This window comes from Rana temporaria, chromosome 1 (assembly GCF_905171775.1).
Source record: "Rana temporaria chromosome 1, aRanTem1.1, whole genome shotgun sequence".
NCBI classification, from domain to species: Eukaryota; Metazoa; Chordata; class Amphibia; order Anura; family Ranidae; genus Rana; species Rana temporaria.
In genome coordinates, this window is record NC_053489.1 from 563,311,267 (window position 1) to 563,330,350 (window position 19,084).

General features: G+C 43.4%; 1 protein-coding gene across 3 annotated transcripts in view; it reads left to right on the plus strand.

Annotated features, from left to right (window-relative positions):
• The first annotated feature begins 4,637 nt into the window (after positions 1 to 4,637).
• The window catches only part of TLR3 (toll like receptor 3), a 34,535-nt gene continuing 20,088 nt past the window's right edge, over positions 4,638 to 19,084 (plus strand). The window contains exons 1-3 of one of the 3 annotated variants that reach the window (XM_040334341.1): positions 4,638 to 4,815; positions 4,945 to 5,053; positions 15,365 to 15,815. In XM_040334341.1, coding sequence (XP_040190275.1) covers positions 15,372 to 15,815 — 444 coding nt within the window. In that variant the 5' untranslated portion in view covers positions 4,638 to 4,815; positions 4,945 to 5,053; positions 15,365 to 15,371. The remainder of the gene's footprint in view (positions 4,816 to 4,944; positions 5,054 to 15,364; positions 15,816 to 19,084) is intronic. The other 2 variants (XM_040334334.1, XM_040334346.1) reach the window with 2 other exon arrangements.

Here is a 19,084-nt window from a genome sequence, read left to right on the forward strand (position 1 = left end):
AAAAGATACATAATAATACAAAATAATTTACAACAATTGATCACTGTAAGCACAATCCTCAGAAGTCGCCAACGCACGTTTCGCCGTGGGGCTTCTTCAGGACGATAACGAGGATTTTGTGAATGACAGAGAACAAATAGTTATCTGAAATGATACAGGGTAATGGATTAATGGCATAAAATTGCGTATATATATACAAATAGAAAAACGTTGCAATGTATATTTACATGACAGATGGTCCTTCAGTGGATGCATCCATAAGGCATATGTAGCAAATGATGTCACAAGATCATAAAAGAGCTTGTCCACAAGGTTTCAAGAAAAGGATCTAGTCAATAGAAAATGATGAAAATTGCCATTAGACTTATTTTGTGGTGTAAGTTGCTGCCAGGGTTCAGGAGAAGAACAAAAAGTAAAAAAAAAAAATATATAAGAGGAAAAGAAAGAAAGAAAGCACAAAAGAATTGGGGGGATAAAAAGAAAGAGGGGAAGAAAAAAGAAAAAAAGGGAAAAGAAAGGGAGAAAAAAGGAAAAAGAAAAAGGGGCAAGCAGTGAGCCCGAGAAAGCGTATATATGGGAAATATATATGTAGCAAGGAACCTGTCCTTAAACGACAAAGTAATCACCTTGTACTGACCATAAGGTCAAAATATAAATCGCAGACTTGAATAAGGCATCACAGGAGAAATCGCACATCAGCTGTGCTCCACTTTGGAAATGTACATGAAAAAAAATATCATATTGTTGAAAAACAGCAAATGGGGCTAAACCAATATACAGTAAAAAATGAAGCACATAATTACCTAGAATAGGTGGTCCTGGGGCCCACTGGGACAACAGATATCACAACAACCATCCAGCAGGAATATACACCTTGCACAGTGAGTACTCAGTAGAGCAATTCCCCAGCTTAACAACCATGTTGTAAAGTCTTTAGGAAATGTCTGTCTCTGTACCTTGACACTTGTCTGACTTTTTTGCCTCCATGTCTTGGGGATTCCTTTATTCTAGTAATTGTATTTTTTATTATCTCTCTGACAGACATTTCCTAGAGACTTTACAACATGGTTGTTAAGCTGGGGAATTGCTTGCTACATATATATTTCCCATATATACGCTTTCTCGGGCTCACTGCTTGCCCCTTTTTCTTTTTCCTTTTTTCTCCCTTTCTTTTCCCTTTTTTTCTTTTTTCTTCCTCTCTCTTTCTTTTTATCCCCCCAATTCTTTTGTGTTTTCTTTCTTTCTTTTCCCCTTATATATTTTTTTTTAACTTTTTGTTCTTCTCCTGAACCCTGGCAGCAACTTACACCACAAAATAATTCTAATGGCAATTTTCATCATTTTCTATTGACTAGATCCTTTTCTTGAAACCTTGTGGACAAGCTCTTTTATGATCTTGTGACATCATTTGCTACATATGCCTTATGGATGCATCCACTGAAGGACCATCTGTCATGTAAATATATATTGCAACGTTTTTCTATTTGTATATATACACAATTTTATGCCATTAATCCATTACCCTGTATCATTTCAGATAACTATTTGTTCTCTGTCATTCACGAAATCCTCGTTATCGTCCTGAAGAAGCCCCACGGCCAAACGCGCGTTGACGACTTCTGAGGATTGTGCTTACAGTGGTCAATTGTTGTAAATTATTTTGTATTATTATGTATCTTTTTGTAAATTAAACTTTTATTTTTTAATATACTTCCTTGGCCTGAAAGTCTGACCATCAATATCTACCTGTAGTTGTTGCTTCCCCTTTACTCTCTTTGAGTAACCCACAAGGTGTCCCAGGTATTTTACAATCCTATAGCGTGTACTACAAAAACATTGCCGTGCGCCGCAAAAGTGTTTGGGTTTGGCTAGCAGAAAAGGTGGCAACCCTATGTGTCACCCACTCTGTTCTTCAAGTATAGGCCTGCATGGGCCTTTGCTACAGAATTACAACACTGTGACATGCTGTATCTGGGTTCTGCAAGCAAGTGTGTGCTGGAGGAAGAAGAGGAGTTGTATATTCAGGCCCAGATTCTCAAAGGAGATACGACGGCGTATCTCCAGATACGCCGTCGTATCTCTGAGTCTGAGCCGTTGTATCTATGCGCCTGATTCTTAGAATCAGTTACGCATAGATTTGTATTAGATCCGACCGGTGTAAGTCTCTTACACCGTCGGATCTTAACTGCATATTTACGCTGGCCGCTAGGGGCGTGTATGCTGATTTACACCTAGAAATATGTAAATCAGCTAGATACGCGCATTCACGAACGTACGCCCGGCTGACGCATTACAGATACGCCGTTTACGTTAGGCTTTTCCCGGCGTAAAGTTACACCTGCTATATGGAGGCGTACATGCGGCGTACCAATGTTAAGTATGGACGTCGTTCCCGCGTCGAATTTTGAAAATTTTACGTAGTTTGCGTAAGTCGTTCGCTAATAGGGCTGGCTGTCATTTACGTTCACGTCGAAAGCATTGGCTTCTTGCGGGTTAATTTGGAGCATGTGCACTGGGATACTTTCACGGACGGCGCTTGCGCCGTTCGTAAAAAGCGTCATTTACGTGGGGTCACATAAAATTAACATAACACTAGCCCACATCTACCACATTTGAATTAGGCGGGCTTACGCCGGCCTATTTACGCTACGCCGCCGCAACTTTCGTTTGAGAATACGGCACTTGCCTGTAAAAGTTTTGGAGGCGTAACGTAAATAGGATATGTTACACCCGCACAAAGATACGCCATTCTACGTGAATCCGGGCCAGAGAATGTATATAGGAGTATTTGTCCCTTAAGTGTGTTTTGAAGTCAAGTGGGCATCCCATAGTCTCCCATCCCTATCCAAGTTATATTCCTCAACGAACCAAAAAAAACGATGTCGCAGACTGTTCTCTGACTTTGGAGTGACTGTAGAAATTTGGTGTGCCTTGCTGTGCAGGGTGGGGGATCCCAGTTACTTGTAGTTCCTTAGGGGGTGCACTACATATGTCATTGCTAATGTGAATGAGGCCTTCCCAGAGAATTTCTCCTGTCTTTACTTAGAGTGGTTGTAAAGGTTCCTGTTTTTTCACCTTAACCCCCTTGGCGGTAAACCCGAGCGTGACTCGGGGTAGGTTTCCAATGTTAGGATCGGTATCCCCGAGTCACGCTCGGGGTGGACGTGCAGAGTGTGCAGCGGCGCGGCTTACCTTCTCGCTGGATCCACAGGCAAGTTACTCACATTGTCCCTGGATCCAGCGATGCCACCCCGCTGTGTGAGCGAGCGGGTCCTCCTCGCTCGATTCACAGTGTGCCCGTGTGCCGCCGATCTCCGTTCCCTGCGACGTTACGACGCACGGGAGCGGAGATCGGCGCCAAATTCAAAAAAGTAAACAAACACTTTACATACAGTATACTGTAATCTTATAGATTACAGTACTGTATGTAAAAAATACACACACCCCTTGTCCCTAGTGGTCTGCCCAGTGCCCTACATGTACTTTTATATAATAAAAAATGTTCTTTCTGCCTAAAAACTGTAGATTGTCCAAAAGTGTCCCTTTATGTCAAAAATGGTTTTAGATCAGCTAGAAAACAGCGATAATAAATTATAATCACTTGCAGAATTGTGCGATAGCGATTTGTGGGGAAATTCATCATAAAAAAATTCTGCAACTGAGCAAATTTCAGTGATTTTGAGTTGGTTACATTATTGAATAATTTTTATTATAATTATATTATTATTTGTTATAATTATTTATAATTATTTATTATATTATAATTTATAATTTTGTTTTAAAAAAAAAATCATACCCGGGATGCCTACAAGACTCTTGCTTGGTCAGATTTAAGTGAGTTATTTCTAAAAATTACAGGCCTACAGTATAAAACGCCAAATTTCCTTGCAAAATAATTGTACCGCTTTTGGTACGTAATTCCAGACAGAATCATACCGCCAGGGAGGTTAATGCATAGTGTTGATTGGACAGATTGAAAGCAGAACAGCCATTGGCTCCCGCTGCTGTCAATCAAATCCAAAGACGCGGCAGCCAGGGGGCGGGACCAAGACATACACTCTGTGTGTATGGATGCAGAGCGTATGACACGGGAGTGCGCCCGCAAGGTAACCCCTTGGGAGAGAGCTTCCCAGAGGGGGTCGGCTATTGCGGGAAGGAGCCTCCGTGGGACCCCAGCCCCAGAACAGGAGGATCGGGGCCACTCTGTGTAAAATGAACTGCACTAAATAAAAAATAAAAATAAAAAATGAACTGCACAGTGGAGGTAAGTATGACATGTTTTTTGTTGTTGTTTTTTTTTAAATAATATCTGAACCTTACAACACATGTAAACTAAATGCAGGAGACTAGTGTGAATCTAACCATATTATGGAATATTGTGGAAACAAAATTATGTTTTTGTCTCTGTTTTAAAGAATATTATGTGGATAGATTGTTCAGTTGCTCTTTGTACTATTTTACTGAATAAACCTTTTTGTGCTTTATTTTTTTTCTTTGCAGCTGCGCTCTGTAATCTTTATGACGGTCTTTACTAGACAAAATAAACTTTCCTCTGACTCCTATTAGTTGCCAAGCAGCTGCAATGTATTCTGTACAGAGACAGTAATGTGCATAACCACTCCCTGAGCATGAACTAGGGCAGGAACCTTAGTCAGCTGAGACATCAAACCATTCTGCAGCTCCACCTACACTATTCTCTTCATGCTCGGCTCTTTGTGTTATTTTATTTTATTTTTTTTAAATTGCACGCTTTATCCACGAGGAAGATTGCTTTAACAATACCCCGCTCCAACATTAAGGTACCAGGACCTGTCTGTAAGTCTGCATTTTACCATCTGAACAGTTTATTGTAGCTTGAGGCTTTCTTTCTACAGTATGTTGTAAATGACATGCACTTTGAATTCTATGAACTACTGTAGCCAGTTGCTTTTCTTGTTTATACAGATTTGTCAAGTGCAGTTCACTGACTTCATCTATGGGAGTCCACACAGCACTCAAGCACTTGTATAGATGATGAAATAAACAGCATAACCTTGTCTGTAAAAACTGCTAGGTCTGTATTTGTTGTATGAGTTGGATAAGGTTGGGGTGTTCTAATATTTAGCATTAGTCACACTGTTAGAGAAAGCATGTTGTAAATTGCTTCGAGCAGCTGTTCTCAATCTTTTTTCCCTGGAGGGATCCTTGAAATAGTTCAGGTTTTAGAGGACCTCATGTTAAAATGTATGAAATCTACAGCTTGCAGTATGACAAGTAAGTTGTCGAAAGTTTTAGCCTAGGTTCACACATATGTGATGTGGGAACCAACGCGATTACAGCGCCGGTTTCCACATCGCATCTCTCCCACAGACGGTTCACACTGCTGCGGGTGTCAATACATTGTTAATGGCACCCCCAGATCGGTTGTCAGAACGCAGTGCGAACTGTCAACTCGCACAGGAATCGGATCGCCTAGGTGAGAACTCCCATGCGATCCGATTCCAGTGCGGGGGAGAAAAGTCCCTGCACCATTTTTGTGCGAATCCAATGCAATGTCTGTGTTCGCAAACATGTGAACCTAGGCTTAAGTGCCGCTTCACACCAGCGCGCTCAGCGAGATTGCATGTGATTCGCACCGCACTGCAGCGCAAATCACATGCGATATCCGTGCAATGCGATTTCAGCCATACAGATAGTACGGCTTATACTGCATTCGGACCAAACTCGCACAGGACCCTTTTTTTGCTCTGCACCAGAATCGGATTGCATGGGTGTTCACACCCATGCGATCCAATTAATGTCTGAACTGTCAGCTCGCAGTGCAATATGCAAGCTGAAATTGGGGTGTCATTAACAATGTATTGACGCTCCCAGCACTTCGCATATGGCAGTGTGAACTGCTGTGCGAGTCGGGTGCGATGCCGTAACTCGCAGTGGATTTGCAGGGTTCCTGCATCGCACAAATGTGAACTGAGCCTCAAGGAGATATTTAGTGTTTTTTTTTTTTAATTGGCACACAGGGCAATACTTAGATGAATGACAAGTGTCCTGTGTGCTGCTGGCTGCTGGCTGCTCTGTTCCTTGAAATCTGCATTCCTCTGTCCCCTGCATACCTCTGCAGCTGTGATCTTCCGGTGCAGCAGAGGTTATTACGAGGGGCTGAACCTATTACAGGCAATCGCCAAAAGTGCGGACTATATGCGCCCTTTCTACCCATCTGCTCCTTTTATAGAAGCCGTACCATCACTTTCCAAAATGAAAAGCACTCTATGAATGGAGGAGACTGACTTTTCATTCATTCACCCATCCTCCATTCATAGAGAGCTTTTCATTGTGGGAACTGATGGTACCGCTTCTATGAATGGAGCAGGGTCAGCACTTTTGACGAGTGGAGCCGCTTATATACACCCACTCAGCACAGGAAGATCACAACACTGGGGGTATTTGGGGGGCAGAGGACTGAAGATTTCAAGGAGCACAGCAGTCACCAGCACATGGGATTCCTATCATTCATGTAACCCCCCTCCCTGGTGTTGATTTAAATGTAATGAAAAAGTCACTAAACTTCAGCTTTAAATAAAAGAATGTGGCATATTTTTTTTTATATCTACCTGATGATTTTTTTTTGCAAGAAATAATCTTGAACTGAATAATAATAACTGCAGAAAAGAGGAAAACAAAGGGGTTTATTTCTGAAAAACAAATTGCAAAACTATTTGTCCTTGAAACCACAAGGGTGCGCAAACTAACCAGCTGTTATGAGAATGGGGCAAAATTGAATGTTCTTTAAGGTGAATCCCAGGTTTTATTTTCTTATTTTCTTTGCATAGTTACATTGGTCCAGCTTGAACCAGTGAGTATACATATTCCGTGCCTGGACAATCACCATAGAAATGGAAGATAACTGTAGCAACTGCTGCTACTACAGCGAACCTCTCTGTTCATGCCAAGAAGCTGCCTTGCTGCATAGTGCACATAGTGGGCCATTCGCTTGGCATAGGTGACTTTCAGAAAACAACTTGCATGTTTCTCAATTAAAGTGATTGTAAAGGCTCATTTTTTTTCTTTTTAAATAACAAACATGTTATACTTATTTCCTCTGTGCAGTTGGTTTTGCACAGAGCAGCCCGGATCCTCTTCTCTGGTCCCTCTTTGCTTCTCCTAGCCCCTCCCTCCTATTGAGTGCCCCCCGCAGCCAGCGGCTTCCTATAGGGGCACCCGAGCCGAGTCACAGCTCTGTGTGTCCTCTCTCAACTGATTGACTGACTGACTTTTATTGACAGCTGCAGGAGCCAATGGCAGGAGGAGTGTTCAGAATGGCTTATGCCGCGTACACACCATCACTTTATGTGATGAAAAAAAATGACGTTTTTAAAAACGTCACTTTAATTGACTGTGTGTGGGGGAAAACGTCGTTTTATGTCTTGTAAAAAACGACCAAAAAAAATTGAAGCATGCTTCAATTTTATGTGTCGTTTTTCAAAAGTGCACTTTTTACTTCACAGAAATTGACCGTGTGTAGCAAAAAACTTCGTTTTCTAAGACGTTTTTTCATCCACGCATGCCCAGAAGCTACTTATGAAGCAAGCTTCAATGGTAAAACGTGGTGGAACGTAACCTCACTTTGCAAGAACATTGTGAGAAAAACGATGGTGTGTAGGCAACTTCGTCTTTGAAAATTGAAGTTTCAAAAACGTCATTTTTTACTTCACAGAAAGTGTCGTTTTTTTTCATCACATAAAGTGATGGTGTGTATGCGGCATTAGACATTCATGGACATCCCTGGAGAGAGATGGGGCTGAGGTAAATAATTAGGGGGTGCTGGGGAGCCTGATATACACAAAAGTTTTTTTTTTTATCTTAAAGGAGTTGTAAAGACAGAGGGTTTTTGATCTTAATGCATTCTATGCATTAAGATAAAAAAAACTTCTGTGTTTAGCTACCTCCCCCAGCACCCCATAATTACCTACCTGGGCTCCTTCTCTCTCCAGCGATGTCCACGATTCCCCGCCATCCAGTACACTCCCCCTGATTGGCTGAGATAGAGAAGCAGCTCTATTGGCTCCCGTGGCTGTCAATCAAAGTCAGTCAGCCATTCAGGGGAGAGAGGGGGAGGGGCCAGGTCGGGGCTCTGTTGCCTGAATGGACGCACAGAGCTTTGACTTGGCTTGGGTGACCCCTGTAGCAAACTGCTAACTATGGGGGCACTCAAAGGAGGGAGAGACTAGGAGCAACAAAGAGGGACCCGAGAAGAGAAGGATCCAGGCTGCTCTGTGCAAAACCATTTCACAGAGATGGTAAGTAACATTTATTTTTTTTAAACAAGCCTTTACAATCACTTTAATGCATAGAATGCATTAAGATAAAAAAAAACTTTTGCCTTTACAATTATTTTAATGAAAACGATTCTCTGACTGGAGGAGACGGAGAGATGGGACAGTGACATCACTATCTCCACCTTTTCTAATCAGAGAATGCCTTGTATTCAATGAAAAACCTATAAGGTGTTCTCTGAATAGCGCCCATGATGAGCGAGTAACCCCTGTGTTTACTATGCAGCACAGTAGCCGCTTGGTACAGTACCCAGAAGACAGCGAGGATCACTGTAGTAACAGCTACTACTACAGTGATTCCACACTTCTACAAGGATCAGCCAGATATGGAATATGTATACATGCATGGTTCAAAAACAGACATGAAATTCAGCTTTAACCACTTAAAGTGTTACTAAACCCACCAACAGTAAAATCAGTTTGTATATGCAGTAAAGCTTGTTTGTTATACTCACTGTGGAACCTATGGGGTTAATCCTCCGCATTGTGTCAAAAAAGCTGTTTGATCCAGCCTTCTCTGATCCTCACCTTCTTCCACTGTCCCCAATCCATCTCCTGATAAGACAGAGCCTTTGGAGACACTCTGCACCTTTGGAGTCATGCAACACTTTACCTAAATTAAATTGATATAATTTTTTTCCACACAAATAGAGCTTTCTTTTGGTGGTATTTGATCATCACTGAGTTTTTTATTTTTTACTATATAAATGAAAAAATACAGACAATTTGGAGATTACTGCACATGCAAGTGGGTTGTGATTAGCTGCAAGAGCTGGCAGCTTCTCATTACTTTCAATGGGGCTGCCTATTCAACGCTAAGCGTGGGAACCCCACATATAATCGCCAGCAGGGTGCTTTTGCAGGTGTGAATTCGCCCTAATGCCGCGTACACACGATCATTTTTCAGCATGAAAAAAGAACAATGTTTTTCGGCATGTAGAAAAAACAAAGTTTTTCCAACTTCATCATTAAAACGACGTTGCCCACACACCATCGTTTTTAAAAAATGCTCTAGCAAAGCGCGGTGACGCGCCTTAGGCCCCTTTCAGACGTCCGCTCCGTCTGTCCGTTCATTACAATGCTCTAGCAAAGCGCGGTGACGTGCCTTAGGCCCCTTTCAGACGTCCGCTCCGTCTGTCCGTTCATTACAAGTCCGTTAACGGACTTGTAATGAATCCCTATGGGGACGCGTCCGTTAGCGGATGGAGCATCGGCTAGCGTCCGCGTCAGTCGGGTTCCGCTTTTCCGAACGGAAGAAACCCTATTTTTCTTCCGTTCGGCGGAACGGACCGGATGCAGACGGACAGACGGACCGTCTGCATCCGGTCCCCCATAGGGGAGAGCGGAGCAGAGACAGGGCGGTCCCTGCACTGTGTGCGGGGACCGCCCTATATGCCGACAGCTCAGCGGGGATCCCCGCTGAGCTTTGGCGGACACACGGAGCGGACCCAGAAACGGTCCGCTCCGTGTGAAAGAGCCCTAACACGTACGACGGCACTATAAAGGGGAAGTTCCATGCGGATGACGCTACCCTTGGGGCTGCTTTAGCTGATTCCGTGTTAGTAAAAGACGATTTGCGCTTTTCTGTCTGTTACAGCGTGATGAATGTGCTTACTCCATTACGAATGGTAGTTTTACCAAAACGAGCGCTCCCGTCTCATAACTTGCTTCTGAGCATGCGTGGGTTTTTAACGTCGTTTTAGCCCACACACACATTTTTTACAACCCGAAAAACGACATTGTTTAAAACGTCGTTAAAAAATGTAGCATGTTCGAATTTTTTTTTTGTCGTTTTTCAGAACCCGAAAAATTATGTGAAGCCCACACACGATCATTTTAAATTACATTTTTTAATTTTTTTTCATGCCGAAAAATGATCGTGTGTACGCGGCATAAGGGCTGGTTCTCACCTGAATTGCACAGGATTGTCTGCGTACCTGTGCAATTCAGGGAGGTGCAATTTTAGCCCATTCATTTGCACTGGCTCGCACAAAAAGTAGTGCATGCATTACTTTTCAAAAATGTACTTTTCATAATGTGCATTTTGTGCGTGGCGTGGGAATAGAACCTGCCGTGTTCTGGTGTGAATCGGTCCTAAATGTAAACATTGCTACTAGGGGATTCCCATGTATTTGATAACTCCTTCCAATTTTCTCTGGAATTGTTACATTGTATCTCTTCTTGCCAATAAATATTTATTTCCTATGCTCCTCAGCTCCATCTAGTGACCATAATTCACTATTTTCATGATTCATTCTATGCTCATTGTGAATGAACCTATCATTACTACTGCTCATAATATTTAAAAACCAATCGACTAGAAAAGAAAATTGTTTAAGAACAATCAATTTTACCTCATTCTCACGATGCTTGGATAGTTTCTACAACACAAACGTACATGTTGTTTTGCTGGAAGAATAGCTGTGAAAATGTATTAGAAAGAGACCCCATTAACATTAGTGATCAATGCAGAAGTGACGCTTTATATTGGTTCTTTGTGTTATGTGTGATTGTAGGTAAGAGATTAGTCAACTACTGCTTCAAGGATTTGATGACGGGTAAATGTAAGCCCTAACTGTATGACATTTTGTTTTTTAAGTACTTTGAACAATTTTCTTATTTTTTTTTATTTAAGAAAACAGTCTTTGCATCTCAGTGCTTTTGCTCTCCCGGACTCGTTTTGCAGCCACTTTGGTCCGGATTCAGAAAGGACTTACGCCGACGTATCTTCTGATAGGCCGCGTAAGTCCACGAATGCGCCGTCGTATCTATGCGCCTTATTCAGCAAACAAGATACGCCTGAATTTTGGCTTCACATGACCGATGTAAGTCTCCTACGCCGTCGTATCTTGGGCACATATTTACGCTGGCCGCAAGGGGCGCATCCATTGATTTACGTGTCGAATATGCAAATGACCGAGATACGCCGATTCACGAACGTACTTGCGCCCGTCGCTGTAATCTACGCCGTTTACGTAATGCGTACTGTACGTCCGGCGTAAAGTTATTCCACCTAAAGCATGTGTAAGTCATGTTAGGGTATGGACCAGGGAACAGCCGTCGTATTTTACGTCGTTTACGTAAATCGTACGTGAATGGGGCTGGGCGTAGGTTACGTTCACGTCGTAGGCATTGATCCGTCGTATCTTAGGGAGTATATGCAACGTGATTCTGAGCATGCGCGCGCATGCGCCGTTCGTTCGGCCCGTCATTTACATGGGGTCACGCTTTAATTGAATAGATCACGCCCACCTTCAACCTACTTTGAATTAGGCGGGCTTACGCCGGCCAATTTACGTTACGCCGGCGCAAGTTTGGGAGCGAGTGCTTTGTGAATACTGCACTTGCCTCTCAGAGTTACGTCGGCGTAGCGCATATGAGATGCGCTACGCCGGCACAAAGATACACCGATCTACGTGAATCCGGCTATTTATGTCTACATGCTTCTATCATAAGCTGTATGTAATGGCTCAGAAAGGGCTTCCTGATGGTGACAACAGTAGAGCATGCTTGCATTAGACATCAAAATGCACATCAGTGGGCCAGATTCAGGAACATCAGCGGATCTTTGGTCCGGCGCAGTGCATCTTTTTTACACTGCGCCGGAGCAGCGCAGAGAGGCATGCTAGTGATTCAGGAAACTTTTTTCCTGTCTCTTGCCCCGGCGTGGCGGATTTTACACGGCGTAAGGCGGCGTAGCGCGGCGTAAGGCGGGGTAGAATAAAATGGGTGGCTCCCTATGCTAATGAAGCGGGGAGCGTGGCGCAGGGGTCACGCCGGGGCGCATCTTAGACCGCACATGCTCAGTGACATCCAGGGGTAAATGCCCCAATCTGCACATGCTCAGAACTGCGCCCCGGCGTGATCCCTGAGCTCCGCCGACCCACTACCAAAGCCCAGTCCATGAATCAGCCCAGACTTCCGCCCTGCAGGTGCAAATGTACTGAAGCTTTTTTTTTCCAAGCTAGGTGGTTTGCATTGTGGTGGGGCAGTTATGGCTGATGAGGAATCCTCAGGTGGGCGGATGACCAATTTCAGCCCAGAGGAGAGGGCTGTAATTATTGAGGGCCTCTCCCAACATGGGGACCGCCTCTATGTGTTGTCCAGCAAGTGTTGTTGCTCAGGTCATTTGTAACGCTGCTGCTTTAGCTGCTCTCCAGCTGACCTCTGCAAGTTTGGTGTAAAGTTACCCCTGCTTTATAAAGGGTAACTTTCCGCTGCAAACCAGAGTTACACGCACCGGGAGTAGCCTGCGCCGGCAATTCGTAATTTGCTGAATCGGACCAACTCCCTCATTTGCATATTTAAAATAGAAAAACCAGGGCCGCGCTAGTTCAGACCAGCGTAAATGGGCGCCCACGCCGCACCGGCGTGGAAAGGTCCAAACGAAAAAAAAAAAATCTACGTTACGGCGTAATATTGTTTGCTGAATACGGCGCGGAGATACGCCGGCGCAAATTGGCATTTACGCCGCGCATCTCAGTCTACACCGGCGGAAATTGTTCCTGAATCTACCCCAGTATGTCTGTGACAGGTTGGCAATGCAGGAGAACAGGAGACTGGCACAGAGCGTTGTCACCTTATAACAAGTAGGATTACCAAGTATTATTTAAAAGCTGCAGTTGTAAAATCTTGAAAATTTCATTTGAAATTACATTTACATTTTTAATATTATATGAGATTTTAATAACTGGGTTTAAATGGACCTAAACTAAAAAAAAAATATCCAGACAATACTGTACATAGATGTATTCTACTGATATATAAAAAAAAAAAAAAACAGAAAGAATTAAAGACAGAAAATCAAGGCTGGCCAATGCACCAATACCAGTAGATCTTGGACCACTACGCAAGTCATTAGATCAGTGTTCTCCAAACTGCTGCCCTGGGCCCACATGTGGGCCTTTGCTTGCTTTTATCCACCTTTGAAGCATTTTTCCCCCACTATAAGCTGCAGTGGTGCATAGTTCCTGCCACTGACACCGACAATGGGGCATTATTCTTCCCATTGACACCAACAATAGGACACTATTCCTCCCACTGGCACCAGCGATGGGGCATTATTTTTCCCACTGACACCAACGATTGGGCACTATTCCTCCTGCTGGCTACAGTTTGGCCACCCTATGTTTTGAAGGACAGTAAACTGGCCCTTTTATTAGAAAGTTTGGACACCCCTGCTGTAGATGTTAGTAACTCTGGTTTAACATTTACCATCTCCATGAGCAAAAACTACCTGACCAGTGTTGTAGCATTGGTCATGGGCAGAACTTTTTTTCTCAGGAGAATGTGCAGGTACTAACCCCTTCAAAGTCACTCTTTATCTCTGCTCCCTACCCACCTCTGAACACCATCCCTTGGTTCCACCCCCTACCCATCTCCTAGTACTGACCCTTTTATTAAATACAGAACCAAGTATAATTGTTGCTGCTTTGTAGTTTGTATGGAATTTGTCAATACCAGGCAGTAAAATAGGTCCCATGCAGCCAGCAACAAAAATATACCCCTCCCAGGAACAATAAATATTTCTAGCAACAATAGATCCCTCTCAGCAACTATATGTAGCACTACCCCCGAAGGAGCTGCTGGTTTAGATTTGGGCCTGCCGTTACCTTACTGTTCCATACGTTCGTCTCAGGGGTTCTCCTTGAAGAGTTGACCATAAGAAATGTCTGCACCAACACAAAGTCTCTTCCATGGTTTTTATTGAACAAAGTTCTCCAACAGAGGGGTAGAGGGAAGGGGAGACTCAGGTACCTTCGCTCTGCGGATCACGGGTACGAACTTAGATCCAGAGGATTAACTTGGTTCCACCAGATAGGCCTACTCTCACTGGCCTAGCAGCTCACTGGCCGAATCTCGCTAAAGTCTCTGCCACAGACTCGGTAAGTTCGTCGGCCATACCACAATCTTCTGCCACAAGATCGTGTGACTACTCACACACTTTGTAGAAATTTCAATAGAATACATGACTCACGGTGCCAAGGATCTTTCAGCCAACCCGGCAGCACAGTGAGGTAAAACTGACAGGATAAGTCCTTCAATTGAATCCCAGTGGTTCAACTCCCTTGAAGTAGGCGAGATAGTGAAGGACCATCCCTGGACTAGTAGGCCCAAGCAACCTCCGGGCCCACTCTCAGTTTCAAAGCCTCGGGCCAGCCGGCCCCAAGACCATAAGACAGCTCACGCCTTACCTAAGGCCAGGAGGGGCATCAGGTCAGGATCGGAAGACCCCGCCAAACCGGTGTCCGTTCCTTAAGTACCCTCTCCCAGAATGCACAACTGGTTGACCAAACCCCCTGAGCCGCTTCTGGAAAGAGGTACCCAATGCATCCAGCCTGTTGCCTTTCCAGCCTTGACCTGCGGTGACAGCGACACCCACAGTCAAGTGGAAAATCATGCAACCCAGCTGAACTAAAACATAACCGTAAATTTAACATAATCCTTCTGAGCCAAACTACTGCTCAGACAACTATAATTTAACACATAGCGAATCCTCAATGGGAGCAAGGCACTACATATAGATACCTCAACAACAGTAGATCGTCCCAGCAACAATGGTCCCCTGCCAACAAAATACTCCCCAGCAACAATAGATCCCCCTCAGCAACAATAGATGTTACAGTAGCCAGCATCAATAGACTATCCAGCACACCCCAGAACTCCTTGCCATTATATTGCTGGAGGTGCCGGAACTGCATTCCCTGCTGGTCATGGGACCTGAGAACTGATTTCTAGTTATCCAACAAGAGGTATTGTGAATGATGAAACATATAACCTTTGTGCTAGCAAATACCACCTGACCAACGTTTTGCAATTGGTCATGTGACCTCTTTCTGGAGGCTTGATTGTAAGGTTATCCAACAAGAGATAAGTACTTGGCATCAATATTGTACTATAAAAACAGCCTTGGGCACGGATTTACTGATCGATTCTACTTCTTTCCTAGGGTTGCTCTTTAAAGCCAAAGCCATTCACCAGCAAATATTTGGTCTTTGAAACATTCTTGTTTATAAGATTATAACAATTAACTGACATTATTTGTTTTACAGAAATAAAATGAAAATGCCGTATTTCGCCTTGGTATTTATATTATGGACATTGAACACAATAAGTCTTTCCCCTGTCTGTGCTGCAAATCGCTGCAAACTCTTCCAAGACAAAGCTGACTGCAGCCATCTGGAACTGTTCACCATACCTTCTGACCTCCCTGTTAACATCAAAGTTCTAGATTTGTCCCACAATCGCCTAAAACAATTACCTACAGCCAATCTCTCCAGATATGACCAGCTTGAACATCTAGATGTTGGCTTTAACACTCTCCATATTCTTGAGCCAGAATTATGTGAACGGCTGCCTTTATTGAGGATACTGAATCTACAACATAACGAGTTTGCCAAGATTTTAGAAAAGGCCTTCTTGTCCTGCACAAACCTTACTGAACTACAACTGACTTCTAATGGAGTGAAAGAAATCACTGGAAACCCTTTTAAAAGCCTGCAGGTACATTTTGTTATGATGTATGTACCGTATATCTAAAACCCACACTTTTTTACTTTAATAAGCATAGAACCCCATCAGCTGTTTATTGCTCTCTCTTTGCTATTGAGAGATATGTCTAGAGATGGGAACTCCAAAGCCTAATGCCTCGTACACACAATCAGTTTTTCCGACAGGATACACACGGTCACTCAAATCTTGGCTGAAATTTCGAACGACGAGAACGCGGTGACATACAACACATACGACAAACCGAGATCAATGAAGTTCAATGGGCAGTTCAGCTCTTCTGCTTGATTCTGAGGCCTCGTACACACGACCGAGAAACTCGATGGGCGAAACACATCGTTTTGCTCCTCGAGTTCCTTGTGAAGCCGTCGAGAAACTCGACAAGCCAATTTTCTCCATTCCCGTCAAGGAAATAGAGAACATGCTTTCTTTTTGGCTCGTCGAGTTTCTCTACAGTTTCCTCGGCGAAAATGTACACACGACTGGTTTCCTCGGCAAAAAAATATCTCCCAGCAAGTTTCTTTCTGGTTTTTGCCGAGAAACTCGGTCGTGTGTACGAGGCCTGAGCATGCAGGTTTTTTTTGCACGTCGTAACTGCATACAGACGATCGCGATAGGAATTTTTCCTGTCACGAAAATTGAGATCCTGCTCCCAATCATTTCTTGGCAGGAAAACTGACAGAAAAAGTGTGATGGGCATTCACACGGTCGGGGTTTCCTGACAAAAACCTCACATCGCACTTTTCCTGTCAGGAAAACTGATCGTGTGTACGAGGCATAACAGTTGTCACTTGAAAAGGAAATCTTTCTTTCTTCTTTTGACACATTTTTGGGACCATTGGTATTTTTATAGCGATCAGTGCTATAAAAATGCATTGATTACTGTAAAAATGTCACTGACAGGGAAGGGGTTAACTCTAGGGGGCGAGGAAGGGGTTAATTATGTTCCCTAGGTGTGTTCTAACTGAAGGGGGTTGGGACTGACTAGGGGAAATGACTGATCGCTGTTCATACATTGTATGAACAGACGAATGGTTATTTCTCCCCCTGACAGGACCGGGAGCTGTGTTTACACACACAGCTCCAAGTTCTCGCTCTGTAACGAGCGATCGCGGGTGCCCGTCGGTAATCTAGCCCAGAATGCCGGGCACACGCGTCGGCACCGGCAGCGCGCACGTCCCCCTAATGGCTGGAATGCGAAATGACGTATACAGACGTATATTTCGCGCAGCCGAGCCGACCTGCCACTGTATAACTGCGGCAGCTGGTCGGCTAGTGGTTAAAATGGAACTTCTACTTTTGTTTTGAACTCTTTAACCACTTGCCTACAGGGCACTTTCACCCCCTTCCTGCTCAGACCAATTTTCAGCTTTCAGCGCTGTGACACTTTGTACTACAATTGCGCGGTCATGCAACACTGTACCCAAATGAAATTTTTATAATTTTTTCCCACAAATAGCTTTCTTTTGGTGGTATTTGATCACCTCTACGGTTTTTATTTCTTGCACTATAAACAAAAGAAGAGGGACAAGTTTTTAAAAAAAAAACACAATATTTTTTACTTTTTGCTATAATAAATATCCATTTTTTTAAAACAATTTTTTTCCTCAGTTTAGGCCGATGCGTATTCTTCTACATATTTTTGGTAAAAAAAAAATCGCAATAAGCGTATATTGATTGGTTTGCGTAAAAGTTATAGGGTCTACAAAATAGGGGATAGATTTATAGCATTTTTATTATTATTATTTTTTTTACTAGTAATTGCGGCGATCAGAGATTTTTATCGTGACTGCGATATTGCGGCGGACACATCGGACACTTTTGACACATTTTTGGGGATTCATATTTATACAGCAATCCCTGCTATAAAAATGCATTGATTACTGTATAAATGTGACTGGCAGGGAAGGGGTTAACACTATGGGGGCGATCAAGGGGTAAATGTATTCCCTAGGGAGTGATTCTTACTGTGGGGGGAGGGGAGTGACTGGGGGAGGTGACCGATGGTTGTCCCTATCTACAAGGGACACACCATCAGTCCTCTGTCCCTGACAGGACGTGGATCTGTGTGTTTACACACACAGATCCACTGCCCTGCTCAGTTACTGGGCAATCACGGGTGCCCGGCGAACATCGCGGCCGCCGGGCACGCGCATCGGGTCCCCATTGACTTTTAAAAGCGCAATGTCATATGACGTCTGCCCAGAACAACAGGGTCTTCCTGTGGTTGACAAGTGGTTAAAGAGTAACTTTTGTTGAGAAAAAAACATTCCCCTCTGGGTGATCTATGTAAAATGCAAGAATTTTAGCAAACTTTGTGGCAGATTCGTACCTTTTATTATTCTGAATAAATAGCTGTTTGTTTGTCTGTGTCCATGTGTCAGTGAACCTGTATAAGAGTGATTTCATAATTATCAGTCAGCTGCTGCACCTCCAGGGCTCTAATGAGGAAAGTGACAGTGTCTGCATTCCTTTAGATCTGATTTCCCTTTGGGAGCATTTCACCAAAAATGAAATTTTTGTTGCAGGGGATGCCACAAATCTGACCTGTATCTTAGTGTAGACGTCTTGGAAAATCAGTAAGCCAATCACACAAGCAGGAAATTACATATATAGGGGGTGGTCTGTACACCATCTGTGTACACAACACATTCAGATTGTCATATTGCATTGCATTTTACAGAAAATTATATTGGCTGCAGATTGAAAAGGAAAGGTAATTTTTAGTAACATTCAATTACAATATACTGTATAATATATATAGTGTAGCACAACCAAAAACTCATAAATCAAGTCTAAATATTGACAAAATTCCACCGTTGTGCAACTTTCAGTGACAGTTCATTGATATCTAGTGACTTTAGTGACCACCACACCTGTAGTAATATCTCTCAGGGAAACCCTTCCTCCTCCTGGTGTTCCTGGACATAACCGACCTCCTCCCGGGTTCTCACCATATGGACCCCACTACAGAGTCACACACACCTGGTGAAATATCTCTCAGGATTTTTTGGGAACACAAATCCTCATCACAGTGCACCTAGACAGCTCAGACCTCCTTCCGGGATCTCATTCAGTCATGTGTAGCCATATAAAACAAAGGCAAACCATAGTGCTCTCTGCTAATAACATTTAATAAAACTTAACTCAGGGATAAAATACTCACATACTGTACAAATGTGAAAAGCATGCATATCATCAATAATGATGAGAACGGAAAGAAACGTCCTGAATGGAAGCACCTGTACACGTTGCGCTCTCTA